Source organism: Oryzias latipes, chromosome 11 (genome assembly GCF_053564925.1).
Source record: "Oryzias latipes strain Hd-rR chromosome 11, Olatipes_Hd-rR_3.1".
Taxonomy (NCBI): domain Eukaryota; kingdom Metazoa; phylum Chordata; class Actinopteri; order Beloniformes; family Adrianichthyidae; genus Oryzias; species Oryzias latipes.
The window spans coordinates 20,491,625-20,513,648 of NC_136247.1; the positions used below are offsets into that span (position 1 = coordinate 20,491,625).

A 22,024-nucleotide genomic window follows, 5' to 3' on the forward strand; every position below is an offset into this window, starting at 1 on the left:
ATTTTCTTACCTGAACCAAAAGAAAAGGGAAAACAAAGACAAACTCTAACCTCCCTGGAGAAAATGAGTACTAAAGAAAATGGCAGTTCAGTCCCAGAGCTTCACTTAAACAAAATTATACCAAACAAAACTACAGAGTGGGCCTTGACACAAAATTACAAAACTACAGCGTGCAACACAAACTAAAACAAGTGGAGAAGAGAAGAGCAGAACAAAATGGAGAACTACAAAACAAGAGGGCCAAGCTGCAGTGGAGACTGGTTGCGGCCAAGCTCCCTTCTCATGGTCTGAGGTCCATGTGGGGCTTTTGAAGGCTGCCTCCATCAGTTTGGGTCCAATGGGAGCCACGCCTTCATGCACCACACCTACAAATAATCAGACATAGACATATACACACAAAGACACACAAAAACACAGAAGTCCCACTCTGATACAAATCAAATACACAAAACACAGAATAAACGGAAAAAACCAAAACCAAATATGGCCACAGCCGTAACGTTTACCTTCAAGACCTCAGGGTCTTATAAAGATTTTAATGATTACTTTTAGTGGTCCTGAGACTCAATGCTTTAACTCATCCTACATTTGTAAAATTCAATAATATTATTTTGATAAGAAGCATTTTTTGTCCCAAATTTTCCACATATTGTAGTAATGGTTTAGTTTTGTTGGCTTCTTTTTGCACACTTTTTCTTCCTCATTAGGATACGTTCCAAATAGATCAGTTGAATGTAACTTTTAATCAGTGATGAGCTATGGATTTTGCATGTCTTCAAAACATAATTTTTCATCTTATGTATATATTTTTGTGCTTCACAATCTCATCAATGTTAAAACATGGCTCAGGAATCCATAAAGTATCCGAGTTGAATAAAGTCAAGCATATCTATCTTTCTGGTGCAGCAGATTCAGCTCACCCTAGTGGCACTGCTGTAGCCAAACCATCTTTATTAAATTCATCCACCTTATGTTCTGAGTAACATGCAAATGGATCTGCTGTACAGGTTATGTGTGTGTTTCCCCTCACGTTAGAGAGTTGCTTTCTATTGACACTGGAGGCTAACACTGTTAGTCAGACTTTAGGTTATTAGGTTATTATTATAATTTTGGTTGTGTTGAACATGAGCATAAGGCGCAGGGATCGTTAGTCCTTCCAGGATCCAGGAGAAATGTTTTGATAATTTTTGTGGCACAAAAAGCCTGACGTTGGGACCCTGTTCTAAAAAGTTACGTTAAAAGTTGCATATCTTTTTAATTATGATATTCAACTAGAGGCAAAAGTTCAAATTAGTTAATTTCACTTTTATGTAGTAGCACAAGAAATGTACTACAATAATGACATTACTTATTACATTCAGTACAGAAGAAAAGTTTGGACACACCTCATTCAAAGAGTTTTCTTTATTTTCATGACTATGAAAATTGTAGATTCACGCTGAAGGCATCAAAACTCTGAATTAACACGTGTGGAATTATATATTTATAACCAAAAAGTGTGTGAAACAACTGAAAATATGTCATATTGTAGGTTCTTCATAGTATCCTCCTTTTGCTTTGATTACTGCTTTGTACACTCTTGGCATTCTCTTTCTAATAAAGCATTTTTTTTTTTCATGTGAGCAAGAGGTGCTCTAAAACGTCATAGATTATATTGTATATAATACACCTGGCTGTGGATCCTGCCTCTGGCTCATCTCTGGCTCGTCTCTGCTCTGTACCTGACCGAGTACCTCGTCTCTGCTCCTGCTCCTACACCTGGCTGTGGTTCCTGTCTCCGGCTCGACTCGCGCCTTTGACTGTCCCGATAACCACGGCTGGATGAAGCTCGTCTGCTGGACTTTTATATATGTAGTTGTAGATTTAGATAAGTTAATTCTTCTCTAAGATTTCTGGTAAATCGCCTGTCCGTCCTGGGGGAGGATCCCTCCTTCATGTGGGCACCCCTGAGGTTTCTTCGTTTTTTCCGGAATCCGGTTTTTTTGGGAGTTTTTCCTTACCGCGAAGGGGGGTCTAAGGGCAGGGATGCCAGTATAGCTTAGTCAGTTTGTTAGTTCATTTTAGTATTTTTCTATTGAACTCTTTGTATTCGTGATCCTTTTGATTTCATGTTTTACTTCGAAGCCCATCGAGACGACTGTTGTTGTGATTTTGGGCTGTACAAATAAAATTGAATTGAATTGAATTGAGCAAGAGGTGCTCTAAAACGTCATAGATTATATTGTATATAATAGCGAAAATGCCTATTAAGCTTAAACAACTGTTTATTTTCATGTTGAAAAGTTCAATTTTACAAGAGAAAAACGTTTGTACTCAAAGGTTTCAATTGTTTTGCTTCTCTTTTAATCAAAAATGTAAATTTAAAAAAAAATTGAATTTATTTTTGAAGGAAAAAAATTACTTTTCATATATTCTGGCTATTATTTATTTAGCCCTAATTCTATGATTTTTTACTTAACCTTAAGAATATGTAGTCTTAGGTTCTGTTTTATCAGCAAAGTAATTAGTTTGAAAATCAATTAAGAATTATTTATTTTATTTATTTAAACATTTAAACCTGAGGATAAGCCCCTTGAGATGCAATATCTTATTTTCAAGAGTAGAGGAGAAACAATTAGAGGGAACTAGAGGGAAAAGACAAAAAACAAAAAACTCAAACTCATTCACATGCACACAAACACACCAGCTTTCCCTGTTCACCAAACCTTTGCAAAACCATACACAAAAGTAATATGATTCAAAGTAAACATATTTTGCTTACAAATTCACTTAGTGTAAATAGAAGAAAAAAAAACATATGGTAATTTGATAGGTTAGATGACCTCAGAAGAAATTTTAAGAGGAAACCATTGATTTCTCCAAAGCTGCTAGTGGCTGCTAATGCATAATAAAGGTTTGTCTGACCTCAATAATGATGTGAATCCACAACAGTCTGCTTACACACAAAATTGAACAAGCAGTGATAATCTTAGCTGAACTGTTTTGAAAGAGTCGTAATGATTAGGCATATGCTTTTTTTTTTTAAACCAATCTTTCCATTTAAAGAAAACATATTTTCTGTGTCTAGATGTTGCACATTGATGCACACTCATGTCAAGACCTACATTTATTTTTCTCTCCAGCACATCAAATTAGTCTGACCCAGAATTCTTTTTTTTTTTTTTTTTTTTACCAAAGAAATGTCATATGTCGTGAATAAAAAGGCAGGCGAGTAGATGGCTTCTATCAGTGATGATTGCCCCCATATTATGTCATTTTTTTTCTTTCTCCAACACCAGGTGCGAGTAGGGGAGGTGGGCGGAAACACTCTGGGCTTCTACGGTTGCCAGATGAGTCCTGATGGATCTATGATTGTGGCTCATGCTTTTCACGGAGCGCTACATCTCTGGTGTAAAGATCCCAACAAAGAGGTAAAAATAGAAGCCTCAGTGACCCCTAAAGTTTTAGTTAAAGAAATACATTTTGTTCTTTTATTTATTTATTTATTCAGTTATGATCATTGATATGACATGTAATTATTTAATTTGCAAAAAAAATATATACAGCATGATTATCTAGAAAATTAGGCAGAAAACTGCAAAGCTCATTCACTACACCCACGAAAACCAATCTCAAGTGACAACTTCCAAAGAAAAGTCTATGTAAACACGCATACATGCGTGTTTCAGCCTTCCGCATTCAAAACATGCTCGTGTTTGCATAGCTACGCAAGTTTCCTCGACTGTTTTCAGGCTCTACGTATAAAACCCGTGACCATTGAACGCACGTTAAAAGTTCAACCAGTTGTACATTAAACCAATCAGGGAATCGGGGTTGGTAGTGACGTGTGGATGGTGTTCCTTTTTTAATTCACAGAATTAAAAAGAATTGGTCATGGAGGGAAAAAAAAATAACTGCAGTTTTTATCCAGTCAGAATTCTATGACACTAGGTCTATTATACATCAGAATAGTGCTGTGAAAGGAAAAGCCTGGTGCAAGATTCGCAAAATTGGCACCACTTCGACTCTTCACACCAAGCCTCTTCCAGCTGTAGGTGGTAGACATGTGCTAGTAAACAATAGAAAAAGAAGAACAAGCCCCTCCCTGCTTGTGCAGTGTGAACACCATGAGCCAAACGTGTGCTCAAGAATGCACGTTCAAGTACATGTCACATGCCCGATGGAAACGTAGCATCAGACTGCTCTCGTTAAAGACACCCATTTTGGAAAAATTCAATTTTGGTTGACTTAGATGAGTAATCAAATCTGAAATAACTTTATTAAGTAAATTTCTTTTTCCACTGCTTGGACTAAAATTACAGTATGAGGTTCACTAATGAGCAGCAGAGGTTACGACTTTTTAAATCGACTGTTACCAGGACTGGAGACCAGGAGTCGTTATATCAGGTCACTTCAAAGCGGTTCAAGACCTGAGCTGGGATCCTGAGGGGGAGTACATCCTGAGTGTGGGATCAGACCAGACAACCAGACTGTTTACTCCCTGGAAGAAGCAAGGCAACAAACAGGTAACAGCAATCTTGGTGTCTAACGACTGAAAAAGAAGATATGGGAAATTTGACGTGTAATAAATTATCATTGGGTAAACAACAGACCAAATAATCTGAAATTAATGCATAGTTTTTACTTTTTCTTTTTTGCTAATGGATTAAATTTGCTCTGATTTTACCCTAAAAATTCAGGGATTAGATTTTCTTATCTAAAAATACATACTTAGCATGGTTTAAAAGCAGTGACGTGCGGTGAGGTTAATAGCTAGTGAGGTACTGACGTCATCAGTCAGATTTACAAACATATGAACCATACTGAGTAACTTATTCACCATTTGATTGACAACAGTTAACGTGTTTTGTTTAAAATATCATTTCAACATGTTTTTTTCATATACAAACTGCAGCATAGAAAAAAGCACAAACCTTATTATCGTCTTACCTTTACTTGTAAATAAAGTCCATACGCCGCTCCTTCTGAAGAAAATGACTTGCCGCTTGCTATCACGTCTTCTATTATTTTTTTAGCGTCATAATCTCAGGGCTCACCGGCGCCTCCTAACATGAGGCACAAGAACTGCTGGCCTCACCCAGCGGCTTTTTTGCCGGCGTTTAGCGCTCAGCACAAGAAACACGTCCCTCACATAGTTATTTATAAAAACAAACACTGTACATCATATACATCTGCTAAATTATGTAAACTCAGCTCATATAGTATAAGTGGTTGAACCGACATACAGAGAGACAGCAGTACCGTCTGACTGCATAGGTATTGCGCAATCCAAGGTGAGGCTCAGCGGGCTGGTGCCTCATCGCACGTCACTTCTTAGGATCTGAACGGCAAATGCAGAAATTCAGCGATTTTGAAAAGAAAAAACACCCAAAAATGGTACATTTAAATGGAAAATGACTGCACAGCACAAATTACTGATTAAATATAATAATTGAATTTATTTTTTCTCTTTTCTTCCCATAATGTCAGGTGAGGCACAGCCTCACCTGCCTCTCCTGACTGCACGTCACTGTTTAAAAGGTCACCGACATTGAAGCATTTTAATTAAATTCAGTCCTAAAAAGTAGTCCATTAAGTTATCTTTTCTAAATCAGATGACTTTTTCTTTTCTGTAGAATGAGTTACAAGATTTGTTTGTTTGTACTGGTTGTTCAATTTAATTCAGTTTATGTTTAAACTCAAGACATAAAAAAAAAAAACCTTTTGATTTCAGATTTTAGATAATTCTGTTAAAGCCAGATTGTCAAAATGGTATAGTATTATTATAAATTAAAAAAGGATACCATAGAGAATGTTTTCGGAGTCATCTCTGTATTGTTCATTGACCCCTCCCACTTGCGTTTCAAACAGGAAGTGTTTCCAACACTTTTACTTTTACTATTACTAGGTTAGGTGAAGGCTAACAGGCGCTAACAACATTTAGCCTGGATGAACATGAATCGATGTGGGAAAAGCTGCAATCTGCATCTTGGCTGCATGTAAATATGTGGGAATAACATCAGCCTTTGTTTTGTCGGGACACGACTGGAAACACAAATCCACGTGATCGTTTGAACGATTTCTAAGGACTGAGCGGAATTTTATTTTGAAAAGCTAACACCGCCCCACGGCCGCCGCTGGAAACATCTTCTCCTGCTGCTCGTTCACATTGAGCTGCGGGACAGATGGCAGTCTGAAGGCTCCCACACGTAACAACGCATCGTCTCTCGCCCCTCATCCACAAAACGTACAGTATTAAGTCCGATGGTCTGCACAGACACGATTCGCTCCGTCCACCAGCAGCCGTGCAGAGACGCGCGTATCGCGCTGAGGCGCATGCTTTTCAGTCGCCGCTGCTTTATTTTACTGGTGTTTTTTTGAACCAGCCCTGTTACTACCATAATGCTGCCGCGACACAAGCGGAAGGAGAGCAGCTCTCCCGTTCGCCCCTCCATCCACTGACAACAGTGTGGCAAGCCGGGGGTTAGCCCCGCCTTAAGCCTCTAAGACTCATGGGAAATGGGTAATCGCGGGTGTAAATTTCCTCATCATAACAGAGGGATGTAACGTTGATTATATGGTTACTGTTTGTAATTTTATGTATGATACCTCAATTGTCAATATGTAAAAAAAACGAAACAAAAAAAACCATAACTGAGGAACTTGTGAACAGAAGTGAGGTCCATGCTGTTTGGCCGATGTGAGTGTATTCAAACACTTGAGTTGACGCTAAGTTGACTCCTCCCACAGTGAAGTTAAAAGCTGCATCCAGTCTGGGAGACAGGAAATGCTTTGTCAGGCTGGGCGCGTTACCTTATGCTTGCGGCTTGTATACAGATGTGGCTTCTGTATGTAAGAAGGCAGCTTAATACATGAAAATGAGTTGTTGCGGCTTGTAACCAGGTGCGCTCTATAACCCGGAATTTACAGTATATTTTTTCAAATCTTGCATTCTCCTGGTAAGAACAACCTTGGACTGCTCAGGGTAGCCACAGAGTTTGGCATAAATTTTACAGTCTTTTACCCAGGTTCCTTGAATTTCCCAGCCTTTTTCAAGTAACATGCTCTTCTGGCGATGTCGGCATTCCTTTTCGTGAGGTTGTCATTCGTGACAACGTTGGTTCCCCTCAGACTTCTTCCTTGCTTCAATATTGCTGCTTTGTGTTTCCGATTGACAAACTTTAAGAGGATTGCTGGTTTCTCGCTGTCTCTTCTCCTGGGAAGCGGTCTGCAGATCTCCACATTGTTTGTGTCCAGAGAAATTCCATTGGACTTTAGGAACTCCTTCACCTGTTTCTCCACAGAGCTTGTCTCCTGCTCGTCGGATTCCTCACTGTTCCCGGCGGTCACTGCACCCGGGGTTTGATTTTCAATCCGGTGATTATCACGTCGTTAGATCTGGAGATCTGCTCTTGGTCATCCATACGTTTTTCAATTATATCCATCCTGTTGAAACACTGCTCCTGCAGAGCCCGGACCTACTTCACCGCTCCGATTGCATCCGGAATTCTTTTGTGTACAATTTTATTAGCTTTGACCTCTTCCAGCACGAAATCAAGCATCTTCCTCAAGTTCTCATATTCCTCATACACTAGGTTTTTTTCGATGGCATGTTTAGGAATTGCTTCTCTCAATATTTACGCTTTTAACTAGAGTTGAGAAGTGCAGCTGCTCTATGCCTACGTGGCGTCTTCTCCGAGATCCGGAAGAATAATTGCATGGCGGCATTCATAGCGTGAAAAACTGGTCTCTGAATTTGACTTTACTAGAAGTAAGCCATTTTCTATGGGTCACACTCATTTTTAATCTTTGTAAAGACCCAAAGTGCGATACATTCACAGTGTCATTCAGCCTGACACTGACCGATGGTGGTAGAGCGTTCTATGCAAGATGCTAATTGGACCATGAGGAGCTACGTTGTGTTTAGTGTTTTGCCCAAGGACACTTTGACACAGGGGAAGGCAGAGTTGAAACCAGACTTGCAACCTCCAATCAGAATTTGACCATTTTCCGTCTGTACCAGCCCAGCCCCAGAAGGAATATCAGATTATATCCTTGTTTTTTTCCTCGCTTAGAGATTTTTATTTGGATTTCTTTTCTTCCCCACAGAAATTCTTGTTATAATATTCTCAATTGGGTTTGGTCACAGGCAAACAGAAGTATATGCAGTCTATGTCTTTGAGTGGATTTTGCTTAATTGTGTTTAGTGAGGATTTACTCAATCATAGAGATTTAATAAAGTAATTCCTAGTTGAAGTGCCTAAATATTTCCATTAGTTTTATCAATGCTGGTTTTTCTAGAATACGAATACACAGAATACACAGCCCCTTATTTTTCCTTGTCAATTTGAAAAGGGGTTTTCTGGGAAGCAAACCATTCTCCTCCGACTGTCCTTTCTACCATATGATCCAAACGTTTCTCTTAAAATGAAAAGGTTTTATTTCGTCTTGTCTCAGTGCTTTGTTTATAGGCCAAAAACCCAGTAGAAATCTCAGACCTCTGGCATCCTGACAGACGGATCAGCAAACTAACTTGTCCATCTTAAATGTCTATCTAAATGTGTTTCGCCGCTACAGGTGACCTGGCACGAAATCTCACGCCCGCAGATCCACGGATATGACATGCAGTGTCTGGCCATGGTGGGACGGTTTCAGTTTGTGTCGGGTGCTGATGAGAAAGTCCTCAGAGTTTTCCAGGCACCTCGTAATTTTGTGGAGAACTTTGCAAATATCACAGGCACTTCCAAAGAGAAGCTGCTGGTCTCCAGTGTGAGTAAAATACAAAATTCATCTCTAGGGGGGAAAAGAATTAATAGTATTATGTCTCTGAAGTTTTCTCTACGACAGAATATAGCGGCAAACTTTAAAAAAAAAAAGAAAAGAGAAACACATAAATGAGAATAGAATCATAAAACAATGAGAAAATATAAACATTTTATAGGAATAAAGTTGTGCAATTATAAAAAACTTAGTACAATTATGAAAAAACTAAAACAATTTCTAAGTAGAAATTTGTACATTTATGCTTAAACATAGTCATAATTTTTTAAGGAAAACTTTTCCTTATAACTTTTTGAAAAGAAATATGTGACAAAATGTTTTAATTTTTTAAGAAAAAAGTGTAAATTTAACTTTTAAAATGTACAATTTAGTATTGTGGCCACCATTAAAAAAATATATGTATATATAACTATGAGAAAAAAGTCAAAATCTTTCCAGTATATACAAATACAAATACAAGAAAAAGGTTTTACAATAGTTAAAATAAATATATATGCTTCCAAAGGTTGTAATTTTACAACTGTAAAACTTTTTGAAGCATATATATTTATTTTAACAAGAGAAATTATACTTTTTTTAATATTAAATTGTTACGTTTAGTTCTTCAAATGTACAACAGAGTATTAGGGTCACCATAAAAAGAAAGAAAAGTTTAAAAATAAATGAAAAAAGTAGTGAAAATATTAAAGAAAAGTCAATATTTTATGAGATTAAATTCCTATAATTATGAGAAGTCATACAACTATGGAAAAAACCCCACAATTTACTGGAAAAAAGCTTAAATGTACAACTTTTTGAAGAATAAATGAATGAGTCATATTCTGAAATGAAAATGTTAGTTGTACCGTAGCTTTTAAAATGTTTCAACAAAGACGATCAAACATGTAAGGGATAATGCATGACGAGGTCTCCATTATAAGAAATGAATGCACGAGGGGGCATAACCCCTCCGACGCAGCACACTGCGGATCAGTTAGGCTGCTTCTTATGAAAAACAATCTAAAAGTAAAAACAATAACATTAAAGTAATATTATTTGATTTAATATTCATTTCTTTTTAAGTGACCATGGGAAGAGCGGGATAATGCCCTTCGAGGTGTCCATTATCAGTAATTAACACACTTTGAGGAAGCAACTGTCCTCTGGTTTAGTCCTCTGCATCATACATTAATTTCTGATACTGGACACTTAATCAGGCATTATCCCTTATTGTATGTTGCAAAAAAAATAGACAGGAACTTCCCTGAACCTGCTTTACTTTTTTGTGTAAATGTACTACTTTATTTTCAGGAAATTACAACAAAGGGAATTAAATTTTCCTTTTAAAATTTTACTCTCAGAAAATTTTGACTTTTTTTTTTTTTCCTTCTCTCTTTGACTTTATATATATATGTATATATAATGTTTATCTTTTATTTATGGTGGCGCTAGTACTGCCTCATAATTAATTAACTGATTTGGAGATATTTGATTGCAATTTAGATGAATCAACATTTTTTTGTGCTGAATTAACAAAATCCTACACAGTTCTTGATCTAAATTTGATTTTTGCAGGACTCTGTAAACCTCCCTGAAGGGGCGAGCACACCTGCTTTAGGCCTGTCCAACAAGGCCGTATTCCAAGGTAACATGTTTGCAGATGCATTCCCTTTAAAAATCTCCAATTTCATTTTACAAAGTAATTTTAGACTGCTGTGCTGTATTCATCTTATATGGTATGTTAAGTTTTTTCATGTTTTTATGTGATATAATTGACAAATCATTTCCATTTGCAGGTGATCGTGTCCCAAAATCCACGGAAGAAAAGCAGTTCAACAGTATATCTGACCAGTATCAGGAGTCCTACTTCCACCCACTCATCCTGACTGGTAGAGTAAAGCTGTTTTAACAAGCACTTCATATTCTTGCCTAAAATCTGGTGAGCTGTGCAAATAAATCATTCTGAAGCCACAGACAGTCCCTGTCTTCCTTTATCCTTATCCGATTCACGTTCCCTCTGCCTCAGCATTTAACACACACTTAAGAGTTTCTGTCTGCCTGTCGCCAGTCATTCTTGTGAAAGAGAAGGAAATGTGGCCAGATGGAAGCCCAGTCATTGCTTTACATCTGGAGTTCAGTGTCTGAGCTCTGCTGGAGGCTAAAATAGTAGGACAGAAGAGATGGCAAGAACCACCAGTGGCTGCTTCACATAAAAGAAAGTGGGGAAAAATCTGCTTTCTGATTGGATAAAAGGTTTTTTCTGGGGAAGAAAAAACAAAAACAAATTGGCACAATAATCAACTAAAAAAGTAGTGGGATGGTATTAAAAAAGATCTTGCTAGAGGGCGTGGAAGGCTGTTTTTAGCATGATTGAAATCACTCTTTAATCTGTAATGCTAATTAGAAAGCGGTCTTATGTGATTACAAAGTCTAAGTATCGCTGCCCCCCCCCCCCCCCCCCCCCCCCCCCCGGCTGTGCAAAAGCAACAATGTGTGAACGTGTTGTTAACAGAGTATTTTCACTTATTTGATTGGTTTCTTTGGGCAAATATTAATTAGGCCACATGCTAACTGGTAACCAAACTGAACCACAAGGATAGTCTCTCTAAGACAGATGGAGTCAGGCCAGACAACCGTGTGGATCAGATGATTGACTGTTGGCTCCGGGCGTGAAGAATTAAAGACGAAGCTCCAGTTGTTTAAAATGACCCTCTTTGGGGGCAAAAGTAGCGAGATGACAAGCTCTCATACAGGATTTCATGCAAGCTAAATACAGAAAAGCTTAAATGAGTATATTGAAGGGAAAGAATTGGACTTCAGGCAATCGTGGTGTTCTTGATAATGCAGGAAGTTCTCTTCTTATGCTACCATATTTCTGCTTTATAAGACCCACTGGATTATAATGAATTATCTATTTTCAAACTTATTTCATATCAATGCCTCACCGAACTATAAGGTGCATTAAGGTCTGTCAGTCAGTCACACTTTAGTGACTGCATTCATAGTAACACTAGAACTTGAAACCCGCTACACATTCAGCGCTCAGGTGGTAGCCTGCTACTTTTTATGCTCAGTAGCCTCCTGCAAGAATAAAAACGTTTGAGGCCCCTGGATTATGTAAATTACTTAAGAACATTTTGTGTTACTGGACTTCAAACTGAAAGAAAGTATTTCAACTCAGAACAGCTCAGGTTTCAGAATCTTGCTACATGCACTTTTGTAGTGTGATCAACCTTTTTATTTTTTTGAATGTGTTCACAGAGCCCCCACCTGAGGATCATCTTCTGCAAAATACTCTTTGGCCTGAGATCCAAAAATTGTAAGTACGGTATTACATTTTTAGCTAACTGGTTTTGTCTTTCTTTGTTTTTTGTTTTTTTGTATTTCTTTTAATGGCTCCCCAATATCTGTATGTACCTAGCACCCGGTGAAAATGAATTTTGGGCATAGAGAGAGCCCCCCTTCTCCCTAATGGGCGAAATGGTGAAAATAAGAATAAGGCCAAAACCTCTTATGTGGCTCAACAAAACCAAAGCACATGTTTCCGGGATATTTAAAGGAAGTGTTAAAGGTTATTATGGGATGGCCATAGCACCAATGGCTTGACAACTGTGTTGAGACAAAGTGGGAAATTTGGCAATTTTCCCATGTTTGCACAATATAGGAAAGAAAAACATTTTTTAAACCCTCGACATCAAATTCTATACACAAGTTGCCAGGTTAGGACTACATTTTTCGTCCTTTTAGTCCTACTTTATGGTTCTAAGTTGTTAGCATGTAATGAAAAAAACGTCACTCTGTAAACATAAGAATAAAACAAACCCTCAGAATGTCTGAGGCCTTTTAATTTATTACAAATTCATTCAAACTTTAATTTTTTCAGTTCAGGGGACAATAATTCCATGTACATAATTTTTAACATGTAAAATACGACTTTGTATGTATTTGCACATCATATAATAAGTAATTGTAGCAAAAAGTAGAAAAAAAAATCTTTTTTTTTGTGCGAAAAATTGATTATATTAAATTATAAATACTAATTACGCAAAGAATTATCCTGTAAGCAACAGTATTAAAAACTTACAACAGCAAATCCCACAAATACATTTAAGCGTATGTTCTAAAAACATTCTGAAAATTATTTCCGTATAAACTGGAACTTTTTTTATGCCTGAAGGGGATAGAAAATAGTTCGTCTCCCCACCTTTTCTCTAGAACGTGTATTTTTTGGTTTTAGTCAGATTGTTGTCACAGTCAACTATTCCATTTGGGATTCCAATGTATTTATTTATTTTTGCCATATGCACCAAAAGATTCAAAAGTTAATTTTTGAAAGTTAATTTTTCTTCAAATTTGAGCTCTTTTATGTTAAAACTTCTAATGTGTTTTATAATCAAACTTCTGCCATTGATATAAAATTGTTTTTGATGGAATTGTTTTTTTTTCTGGTTAAGTCGCCCCTTAAATTGTACCTTCCTCCTTCCTTTTTCCTCATTGAACAATACTTCAATTCCATACAGTTACTTTTTTCTATCAAGATATACATAAGTGCAACCAAATAATAATCCACTAAATCAAAGATTGTCAACACATTAGACTGGATAAAATGTAAAAACCCATCGGCGTAAAGGATTTATAGTAAGAGCCGCTTTTAAAAAAAAAACATTTTCAACAGATGATATGAAATGTTTTCCCAGCTTCTGATTAATAAAACACTCTAAAATTAATAAAACATTAAAATCTCATACCTTTTAATAAATGCCCAGTCACGCTTATGTAGTGCAAAGCCAGAGGTAAGGGCAGCGATTTGTTCATTTTCACAGATTAATAGGACACACTAAATCGTCATGAATAGATGACAAACTTGCTGTTTATCTTTTCAGCTTTACTGCCGTTTATGCTTTTAGCACAAATCCCTGCAGCCTGTATGAAAATGCTGGGTAATTTTCTGTCTGTGTTATGGTTTATCAATAAGGCTCTTAGCTGGTGCTTTCCATCAGCCCTGTGCTGTAGAGCTCCTGGCCATAGCACCCCCAGTATAATGACTTTTTACTGCATCTCAATTGAGTTTACATGGAGTGATCGTGGATGCCAGGCCATCTGATGCAGCATTCTGTCACTCTCTCTGTCTCTGTTAAACTGTCATTAGAGAGACTGGTGACACGTCCTGGGGACCATTAAAAAAAAAAAAAAAAGGAAAATGCTGGTTTCACTTACTGCAAACCAGATGGGATGACGTTCTGCTGCAGCATGCTGTACTTCTGAAAGTCCTCAAGTTTGCCTGTAGTTCTGAAGAAAGCAGTAACGCCTCCCCAAATCTCACAAAGAGTTCTGTCTTTTGGTTTTTGGAAGACACGTTGCCAAGAGGTCAAATGGTAATACTCTGTTTGTTTTAGTTGGAATGAATGACCTTTTCTTTGGGGGACATTGTTTTGTTTTTGTTTTTTATATTGCCGTAATTTCCAGACTATAGAGCGCACCTGATTATAAGCCGCACCCATTACATTTTTAATGGATGTAGGGAGTGAGAGCGCACAGCCGAAGTGTGTTGGGGGTGCGCGGTCATGTTTGATATACAGCGTGAAGGGGAACAGTAATAAAAGAAGTTTTCCCCCAGAAGAACAGTGAATGATTCTTTATTAACCCGCTCTGGAGGCTCTGAGGGTCCCAACGGGGAAGTGAACAACCAAAGGAAGATTCGGTGGAGAGTATTTACAAAGAACGATGGTACACATAGTTTTCAAAGTTCTAATGAAATACCTGAGCTTCTCTTTCCAAACAGTGCCTGTGACACGGCAGTAATGCGGCAGCAATATGGTAGTAAGAGCACTAACAGGGTTGGTAAAAAAAACATACCGGTAAAAGTCACTGAGAGCAGCAGTAACTTCCTCTGCGCAGTCCGCGCCTCCTGTGCACTGAAACCATTGAAGTCTTCGGATTGGAATAGCGTCAGATATTCTTCGCCACGCTCTCTCTCAGTGTCTCCTTCGTTGTCGTTGTCAGTGTCACTCTGAGGCAAATTCACTCCTGAGCTTGCTCTGTCCTCTCCGTCACGCAGCAGACCGGCTTTTCCAAACCCATTGGTGGATTTTTTCACACTGCTTTTAACGATTGCTTTTAACTTGAAAGCTGCGTCATGTGCATTTCTTCTTGCATTTTCCATGATGAGTCTGTTCGTTCTATTCATTCACAAAGCAGGAATTTCCATTAAACTTGCGTTTTCCTCGACACATATACCGTATCCCCCCATGTCTCACTCTTACCCTTTCTGCATGAGCGCCCCTAGCGGCCGTCAGAAAAAATGCATTTAAAAAAAAAAGGGAAAAATGCTTAAATTAGCCGCATCATTGAATAAGCCGCATGGTTGAAAGCGTGTGACAAAAGTAGCAGCTTTCAATCCGGAATTTACGGTACCCCCATATAACCATTTACATCATATTTGATACATGCATTTCTGAGACCCCTACCTCATTAGGGTGATCAAAACATTCCTTAAAAAGCCATTGTAGAAAACTAGAACCATGTTTTCTGCCCTGTAATTCATTGGTCATTTTAAAATGACTGCTTCCATGCTGCTTCACAAAAACCTTTGGGGAGAAACGTTTTGCTGGTTTTCAAAACTTTATTGTGAGATTCATCTGGTATTCATTTTTTATATGACTGACTACCTTTCTCAATATAAGAATTAACATTTTAATAGTTAATTCTTTATAATACAGTTACAGTGGACGAAGAAAATGCTTTTTTTCCGGAGCACTCATGTACATGTGCAGGCCCGTCTAAAGTTTGCTAGATACAGAAGAGTTTTGGGAGAATGTCCGATGGTCAGATGACACCAAAATAGAATTTTTTGGCAGTAGTGGGTCATCAGGGCCATCAAGCTCTTCTCTTAAGGCCTACAAAATGTCTGAATCATGTCTTTATTATATTTTGTCCATGCATACTTATTAAATCATTTCAAATGGTCTGTCCATTCTCTTTTATTGTGTTTCTGGTGGTTATGCTGCTCCCAGACAGATGTATTTTCACCTTGGAGCATTTAACCAATCGCATTTCAGTTGTCCTTTGTTGCCAGGCAGGGTAAGGGTATCCACCATGAGTTGTGAAGGCCTCCTAATGCAAAATCAATGTTGGTCATTCATTTCCTTCAACCAATCAGATTTTGAGTTGGTGTCAGCAGGGCCTTCTAGCAGGCTTAGGGAACATCACAGAATTCAGACCTTCTGATTGGACAGAAGTTTCAGGAAGTCACATGCAGCCTTGTCCAGTTTGACACAGAGCCACTGAGAACTTTTTGATCTGTCTCGGTTAAAAACAGAGCTGACTATAATGTACGCTATGGAGGATTTAGCAGAAATATCTCCACCTGATCTCGACCTCCTTCATGAGTGAGAGATCATGATGCAACCGAACCGATTTGTGTGTTTGGCGCTGACCGTCCCCGTGTCCACTGCGTCTGTTGAGCGGACATTTTCAGCTCTAAAGTGAATTCAAACCTACACAGAAACAAAACTGGACAGACTCGGCTCTCAGCACTGACCTTGGTGGAATAGAAAATAACTTCTTGATGGAACTGAAGCGCAGTAATCTACATGACAGGGTGATGGAACTGTTGAGGAAGAGAGGAGGATCGATTTGGGAACAAATAATCTGATTTTTTGATGAGTGAAATGATAAATATTATAATAAATAATATTCCAAATTTATTTGGTTGTTTACAGTATTTTTTGCTGGCTGTAGTTGCATAAAGAGATTTGTTTACTGTTTAGTTTATTCAGTTTATTTAGAGGCATTTATTGTGGCTACAGGAGCTTTTAATATGTAATGCAAAGCTTGTTTCTGCGTCGTAAAATGGTGCATGAGGGGTTTAGTGATTTAGACCGGTGGTTAGAGACCACTGGGCCGGTCCGCGGGAAATTTTGGCACCGGGACGCACAGAAAGAATTTTTTTTCCGATTTTATTTATTTATTTATTTTTTTTCCGAAAAAAACATTTTATTTTGAAAAGTGACCGGATTCTCTCTGTTACATCCGTCACACTTATCATAGCAACCAGAGTGTGTCGCGGTAGAAACGATGTTGCTCATGTGAAGTTCTGTTGTTGGTGTGACGTTATGAGGACACCGCTAATAAAGTTGCACATGATTACACAGTGGATTTACGTTCATTATTATTATTGTTATTATTATTACTAAAGAGAAATTCGGTAACACTTTATAATAACTATCCGTTATAGCTAGTTAACAAATCATTAATAAAATCTTAACAAATCATTAATAAACTCTTAGTTATTGAGCAATAAATGACTTGCTAAATAACTTAACAGTTAGTTAAGGATTTATAAATGTATCTTATAGATAGACAGCAGATAACTAACAAGCTTTTAGTTAGTGAGCTATAAATGACCTGTTACCCGTATATTCATGAGTTCTAACTGTACCTTATTAATTAGCCAGATGATGAAGAAACTGTTAATAAATTACTTACTAATGACTTATAAAGAATCAGTTAATACTTTAAACATGTTACTAGGACGTTATTATAAAGTTGCAGCTATTCCTCGTTTCTTCACTATTTGTAAATGAGGATCAATTCCAACTTTATAATAACGTCCAAATAACATTTACGTAAGGGTTAATGGCCGACGAAGTGTGCGGTTACTACTTTTTAACGCACGCGGTGGAAGCCTGAACCGTCCGACTGATTGAAAAAATATATTTTTCAATCAGTTTTAGTACTTTATTCTTGTTTTTTTTTTCCGATTTGGATCACTTTTCTCATAAACATAAACGTAACATATAGTCCGCGTCGCGCAGCACCACCGCTGCAGTCAAGATTTGGCGATATATATATGCTGATCGTCCCGATGGGTTGAATAAAGCATCAATTCAGAGGGAAAGTTAATCGCTTACCGCTTGTTTTTGCCCCGATGATGAAGCAAAAGGTTGTTTTACAGAAGCCGGCGCAGTGATACAAATCATTTAAGCTAGCCAACCGGAACTTCTTTTTTCACCGTGCGGTTATCAGGTTTTAACGCATACCCAGCAGCCAATCAGAATCGAGTATTCAACCGGACCATGGTATAAAAGCTAATAACTAATGCTTAACTGGTATATTAACTCACACTTTACAGGTCAGTTGTTAATAGTTTAACCATCTGCTAGTGAAGCTTTGTTGAAAAGCAAATGGGTGGGACAATTTCAAGGTACAAAAATATGTAATATTCAAAATATCAGATGCTTTATCTCATCCTTCTTTCACTAATAGCTTTTTCTGTTTACCGTACTTGACCAAAGAAAGACCACAAGTTAAGTGTTGAACACTGTTTATTCCTTTTCCACACATACTGAGTCGTCACATGGCAGATCAGCAGAATAAAACGGAATTTTAGAACTTTTTGAGCAGAACAGAAAAAAAGAAATGAATCTATAACAAGCCATTGGCACTTTTGCTGTAGAACAATTTGAACTCAATATATTTGGTCAACCGGACCTGAGCAACACTGAACTACTCTGTGACACCATCCCGCAGTGTTTCAATACCTAAGCTTTCCTGGACAGAGGAATCAGTTTTCCCTTCTTCTTTTGATGTTCAACATCCCTCAAAAGGTTTGGATCACTATTTATCACTTCCAGACATTTTTTTGAAAAGTCCTGAAGTCGTTGCTGTGGCGTGTGGGCACCCAGTAACTCCTTATATGTCTTTGGGGCCACCACAGCCAATTCACAGATCGGAGCATTGCTGACAATGGTGTTTCGGTCAACACCGACCTTCTGATATGCCAAACTCAGCTTTCTCCCTTTCTTGTAAGCCTTTAGGACTTTCTTGTATCTCTTGATGACCTCTTGAGGATGACGTGCTGAAACAGATAGAAATTTAAGTACAACAAACATACAATAAGTGAATAAACACAGGGACACAAACACAGATACTATGTGGTTGCAAAAAGGGATGAAGACTACACAAACAAGGCAATTGGAGAGTTCACAATACTATACCCACCAGGAAATACATTTAAGACATTTTTTCACACAAAAACAGAAAGAAAGCTAGACAGACATAGAAAGATAGATACAGACAAACAGAGACACAGAGAGACAGATGTGATGTCTCCATGCTCGACACCCTGACACACATGAGGGGAGTGGCCTTTTTGCTGTCCTGTCTTTACGCTTACCTCTTTGCCTGCTGTGTTCCCTTTGTGTCTTCTTTTTCTTTCTTTTGTCCTTTTTTTTTTGACTCCGGTGGCGGTGCATCTTTTTGTTCTTGCGTTTTTTCTTCAATTTCTGATCTGAAAAAGCAGTTGATGAGGTGCTGGATGAAGAGGAGCTGAATGAACTGAAGGACGAAGAAAAAGAAGATGCACCAGGAGATGTGTTGGCCGAGGAGGATGAGTCAGTTGTCCCACTGTTATCTGTATGAACAACATGATAGAAAACACAATTCAATTGTTAATTTGAAATTATGATAATACAAGTTCACTCGCATACATTCTTTTAACATTTGCATTTCCCAAGACTTACTATTTAATTAATCAGCATCACTGTGGGTCATCAGTTGAACAGATGTGTTTGCTGTTAATCGATGCTACAAATAGGCTATTATCTTTAAGGAACTAACTGTGCAATAACACACTTGTGTTCCAATAGACCTGGCCAATAAATTAATTTGATCAATTAATTCAAATTTGTAGTTCAAGATTTTCCCATTTTTTTGGGAGAATCTGGCCTCTATTTACCCAGCACTCTGCTTTCTTGGAGTAAATCTGTCCTTGTTTTCTCTGCATGTTTTAGTTAGAGTTTCCAGTTGCATGACATTAAAAATGTCTTCATGCCATTTACAAATTACTTTTAGATCATTTCATTTTCTTAAAAAAGTTGTCATTCTCGTCAGCTGGTCCAGACTACAGTTGACCTTGTGGGCGATGCATGGGGGTCTTTTTAAGTGACATGTTTTGCTGCTGTGCTAAAGGAAACAAAGACAACTTATTTGTGATAGGAAATGAAACACATTATTGATGGTGGCTGGTGAGTCAAAAAATAAAATTTGGTCACTGTGGTGGTGACTTTAAACTTGGAGCATCAAATCACACGCAGCAAAATCCGTTTGATGGTCGTTAGCAGAAGAGGGAGTATGAGGACAACCTAGACAAAGTTTTTTTTTTTTTGGCCATAGCGCCGAGCTCCATGTTTTGATGAGGGCCTTCTCACTGTTAAATATTGGCCTTTCTTTCCCTTAATATATATATTTTACAAAGCACCAAAGTATTATTGCCAGGTGTGCAGTCCTGTTTCAAACAACAAACAAAACTGTGGGCCCACTTACTTTGACCAACTTGTTGGCAGAGGGAGTCTCTCTCCTTAGTCAGGTCACTGATTTTTTTGGTGACTGTGTGCTGCTTCTTCTTCTTGGCCTCACATCGTTTAAGCTCTTTCTTCTTAAAATGCAGAAATGCTGTTGGAGCTACAGTTTCCTCAGTATCTGAAATGATACCATAAAGAACAAATTCTAATTAGAAAAGCCAGGTTAGGGTAAATGTATAAAATATGACCTTTAAAAATAATGTTTTGATGTTCTGAAGGGTCAATATTATACAAATATCATACAAGAACGGCAGAAGAGCTTAGATAAAATCCACCAATAAGCGAATTAACAAGAAATGGCTAATGAAGAGCAAACCTTCATTAGCCAAATGTTGCTCTTAATTTTACTCCTCCATCGTCAAATTTGGTCATATTTAGCACCTAGTGAGTTTTTAATTTTGGACCCCGCCTGCATACTTTTATCCTTGGAGTGTTTTTCTTGTTTCTAAACTGGACGCTGATGTTTCTTTAGATCCTTTGTCCATTTTTCACAACCTGGTATAGACTTTTCTGTCTGTCAAACACCCAGAGTCATGATGAGTGAGATGATGGAAACAAATTCACTTTGATGCAGACTCGTTTTTTTCTCTGCTTCCACTTTTCATAAAATCCAGTAAACCCAATAAATTACAATAATTTATGGATAAAAACTATTTTTTTATTTAGAAAGCAGCTGCTGGTTTGTTGCGGGATCTGGAGTCATAAGCGGTGTCTGAGCTCCTCCCCGCCTCTGTACCTGTTCAGATGTTCACGTCCTCTGCAGCCAAGTTGGTTTGCCCCGCGCGTTAACCCCCCCCCCACACACACACACATACGCGCGCGCCGCGCACATGCGTACGGGCTGCTCCAGTGTATTCTTCACAGTGCAAATACTGTAATTACAACAAGTACACACGACAGTAAGGGTGCCCTTGCGCACATTTCATTAACTTGGACGTGGAAATGAGCGGTTTTTGTCTAGAAAAACTGCGCGCGGGGGGGTACATTTTTGGGGTGCTCGTGGCACGAGTCGTGCAGGAAGATTGTGCCCTAGCCAGTGGCTTCACTAATATGGTTGAAGGTTGAATTGTGTAAAACAAATCAATGACTCCGATGTTTGATCAATCTCAATCAAGCTTCTTTTCATTGAAAGAAAATATAACACGTTTGCTTACCGACACCGTCATCGTCCATGTGCACATCCGGCTGGTCCACAGTTGAAGTTTCCCTCTCCTTCGAAATTCCCGCTGTTGACTTTTTCCTCTTTTTTCCGACAGTACCTGGATTTATGCGGTAGTTTGCGCATTCCCGCTGGGGTTGGACATTTTACCGGACCGTGTGTTCATCTCTATGCCTTGAAATCAATTTAAAGAACTTGCTACGTGACTCGTGAGTGAAGGATGGGCGCCTCTGTCTAGGTTGTCGCCGGCTGCAACTAATCAAAATGGGCCTACAACAGTGATTGACAAGTTGATAACCAGCCGATATGATCGGGGAGGCCGCATGGCACCGCCCTCAGCCCATGAATACGAATATGATTGGCTTGGTTTCTCCTCATCACACCGATTTATTATAGTTTGCAATTCAAACGTAATCTGGCGGGAGTTAGTCACTGAAGCTCAAGGAATAGTGTGGTGAGTGCGCGGAAAAACGGAGGATAAGAAAACTAAAATCATGCCTGGTTTAGCCACTGAGCTAAGACAGCTTATCGAAGGAGAAACTAAATCTACAAGGAGACACAAAGTCTTAATCAAATGGCTGCAGAAGAAAATACTTCTAAGAAGACGGATGAGATGCAAAGAATGCAAACACAAGATGAAATTCAGGGAATCAGTCTGTGTGGATAACTATGCATGGTAAGTTTCTTTTTATTGAATAAAATGACAACACACATTGATAATTTGTTAAAGAATTTCTTGTGAAAATTAAATCTATTTATTGTG

The 22,024-nt window shown here is 38.2% G+C and overlaps 1 protein-coding gene across 2 annotated transcripts in view; it reads left to right on the plus strand.

The window, feature by feature from the left end:
* The window catches only part of elp2 (elongator acetyltransferase complex subunit 2), a 62,952-nt gene that overhangs the window by 25,870 nt on the left and 15,058 nt on the right, over window positions 1-22,024 (plus strand). For both annotated transcript variants that reach the window (XM_023959778.2, XM_023959779.2), the window contains exons 11-16: window positions 3,279-3,410; window positions 4,359-4,505; window positions 8,557-8,748; window positions 10,315-10,384; window positions 10,536-10,628; window positions 12,001-12,058. In XM_023959778.2, coding sequence (XP_023815546.1) covers window positions 3,279-3,410; window positions 4,359-4,505; window positions 8,557-8,748; window positions 10,315-10,384; window positions 10,536-10,628; window positions 12,001-12,058 — 692 coding nt within the window. The remainder of the gene's footprint in view (window positions 1-3,278; window positions 3,411-4,358; window positions 4,506-8,556; window positions 8,749-10,314; window positions 10,385-10,535; window positions 10,629-12,000; window positions 12,059-22,024) is intronic.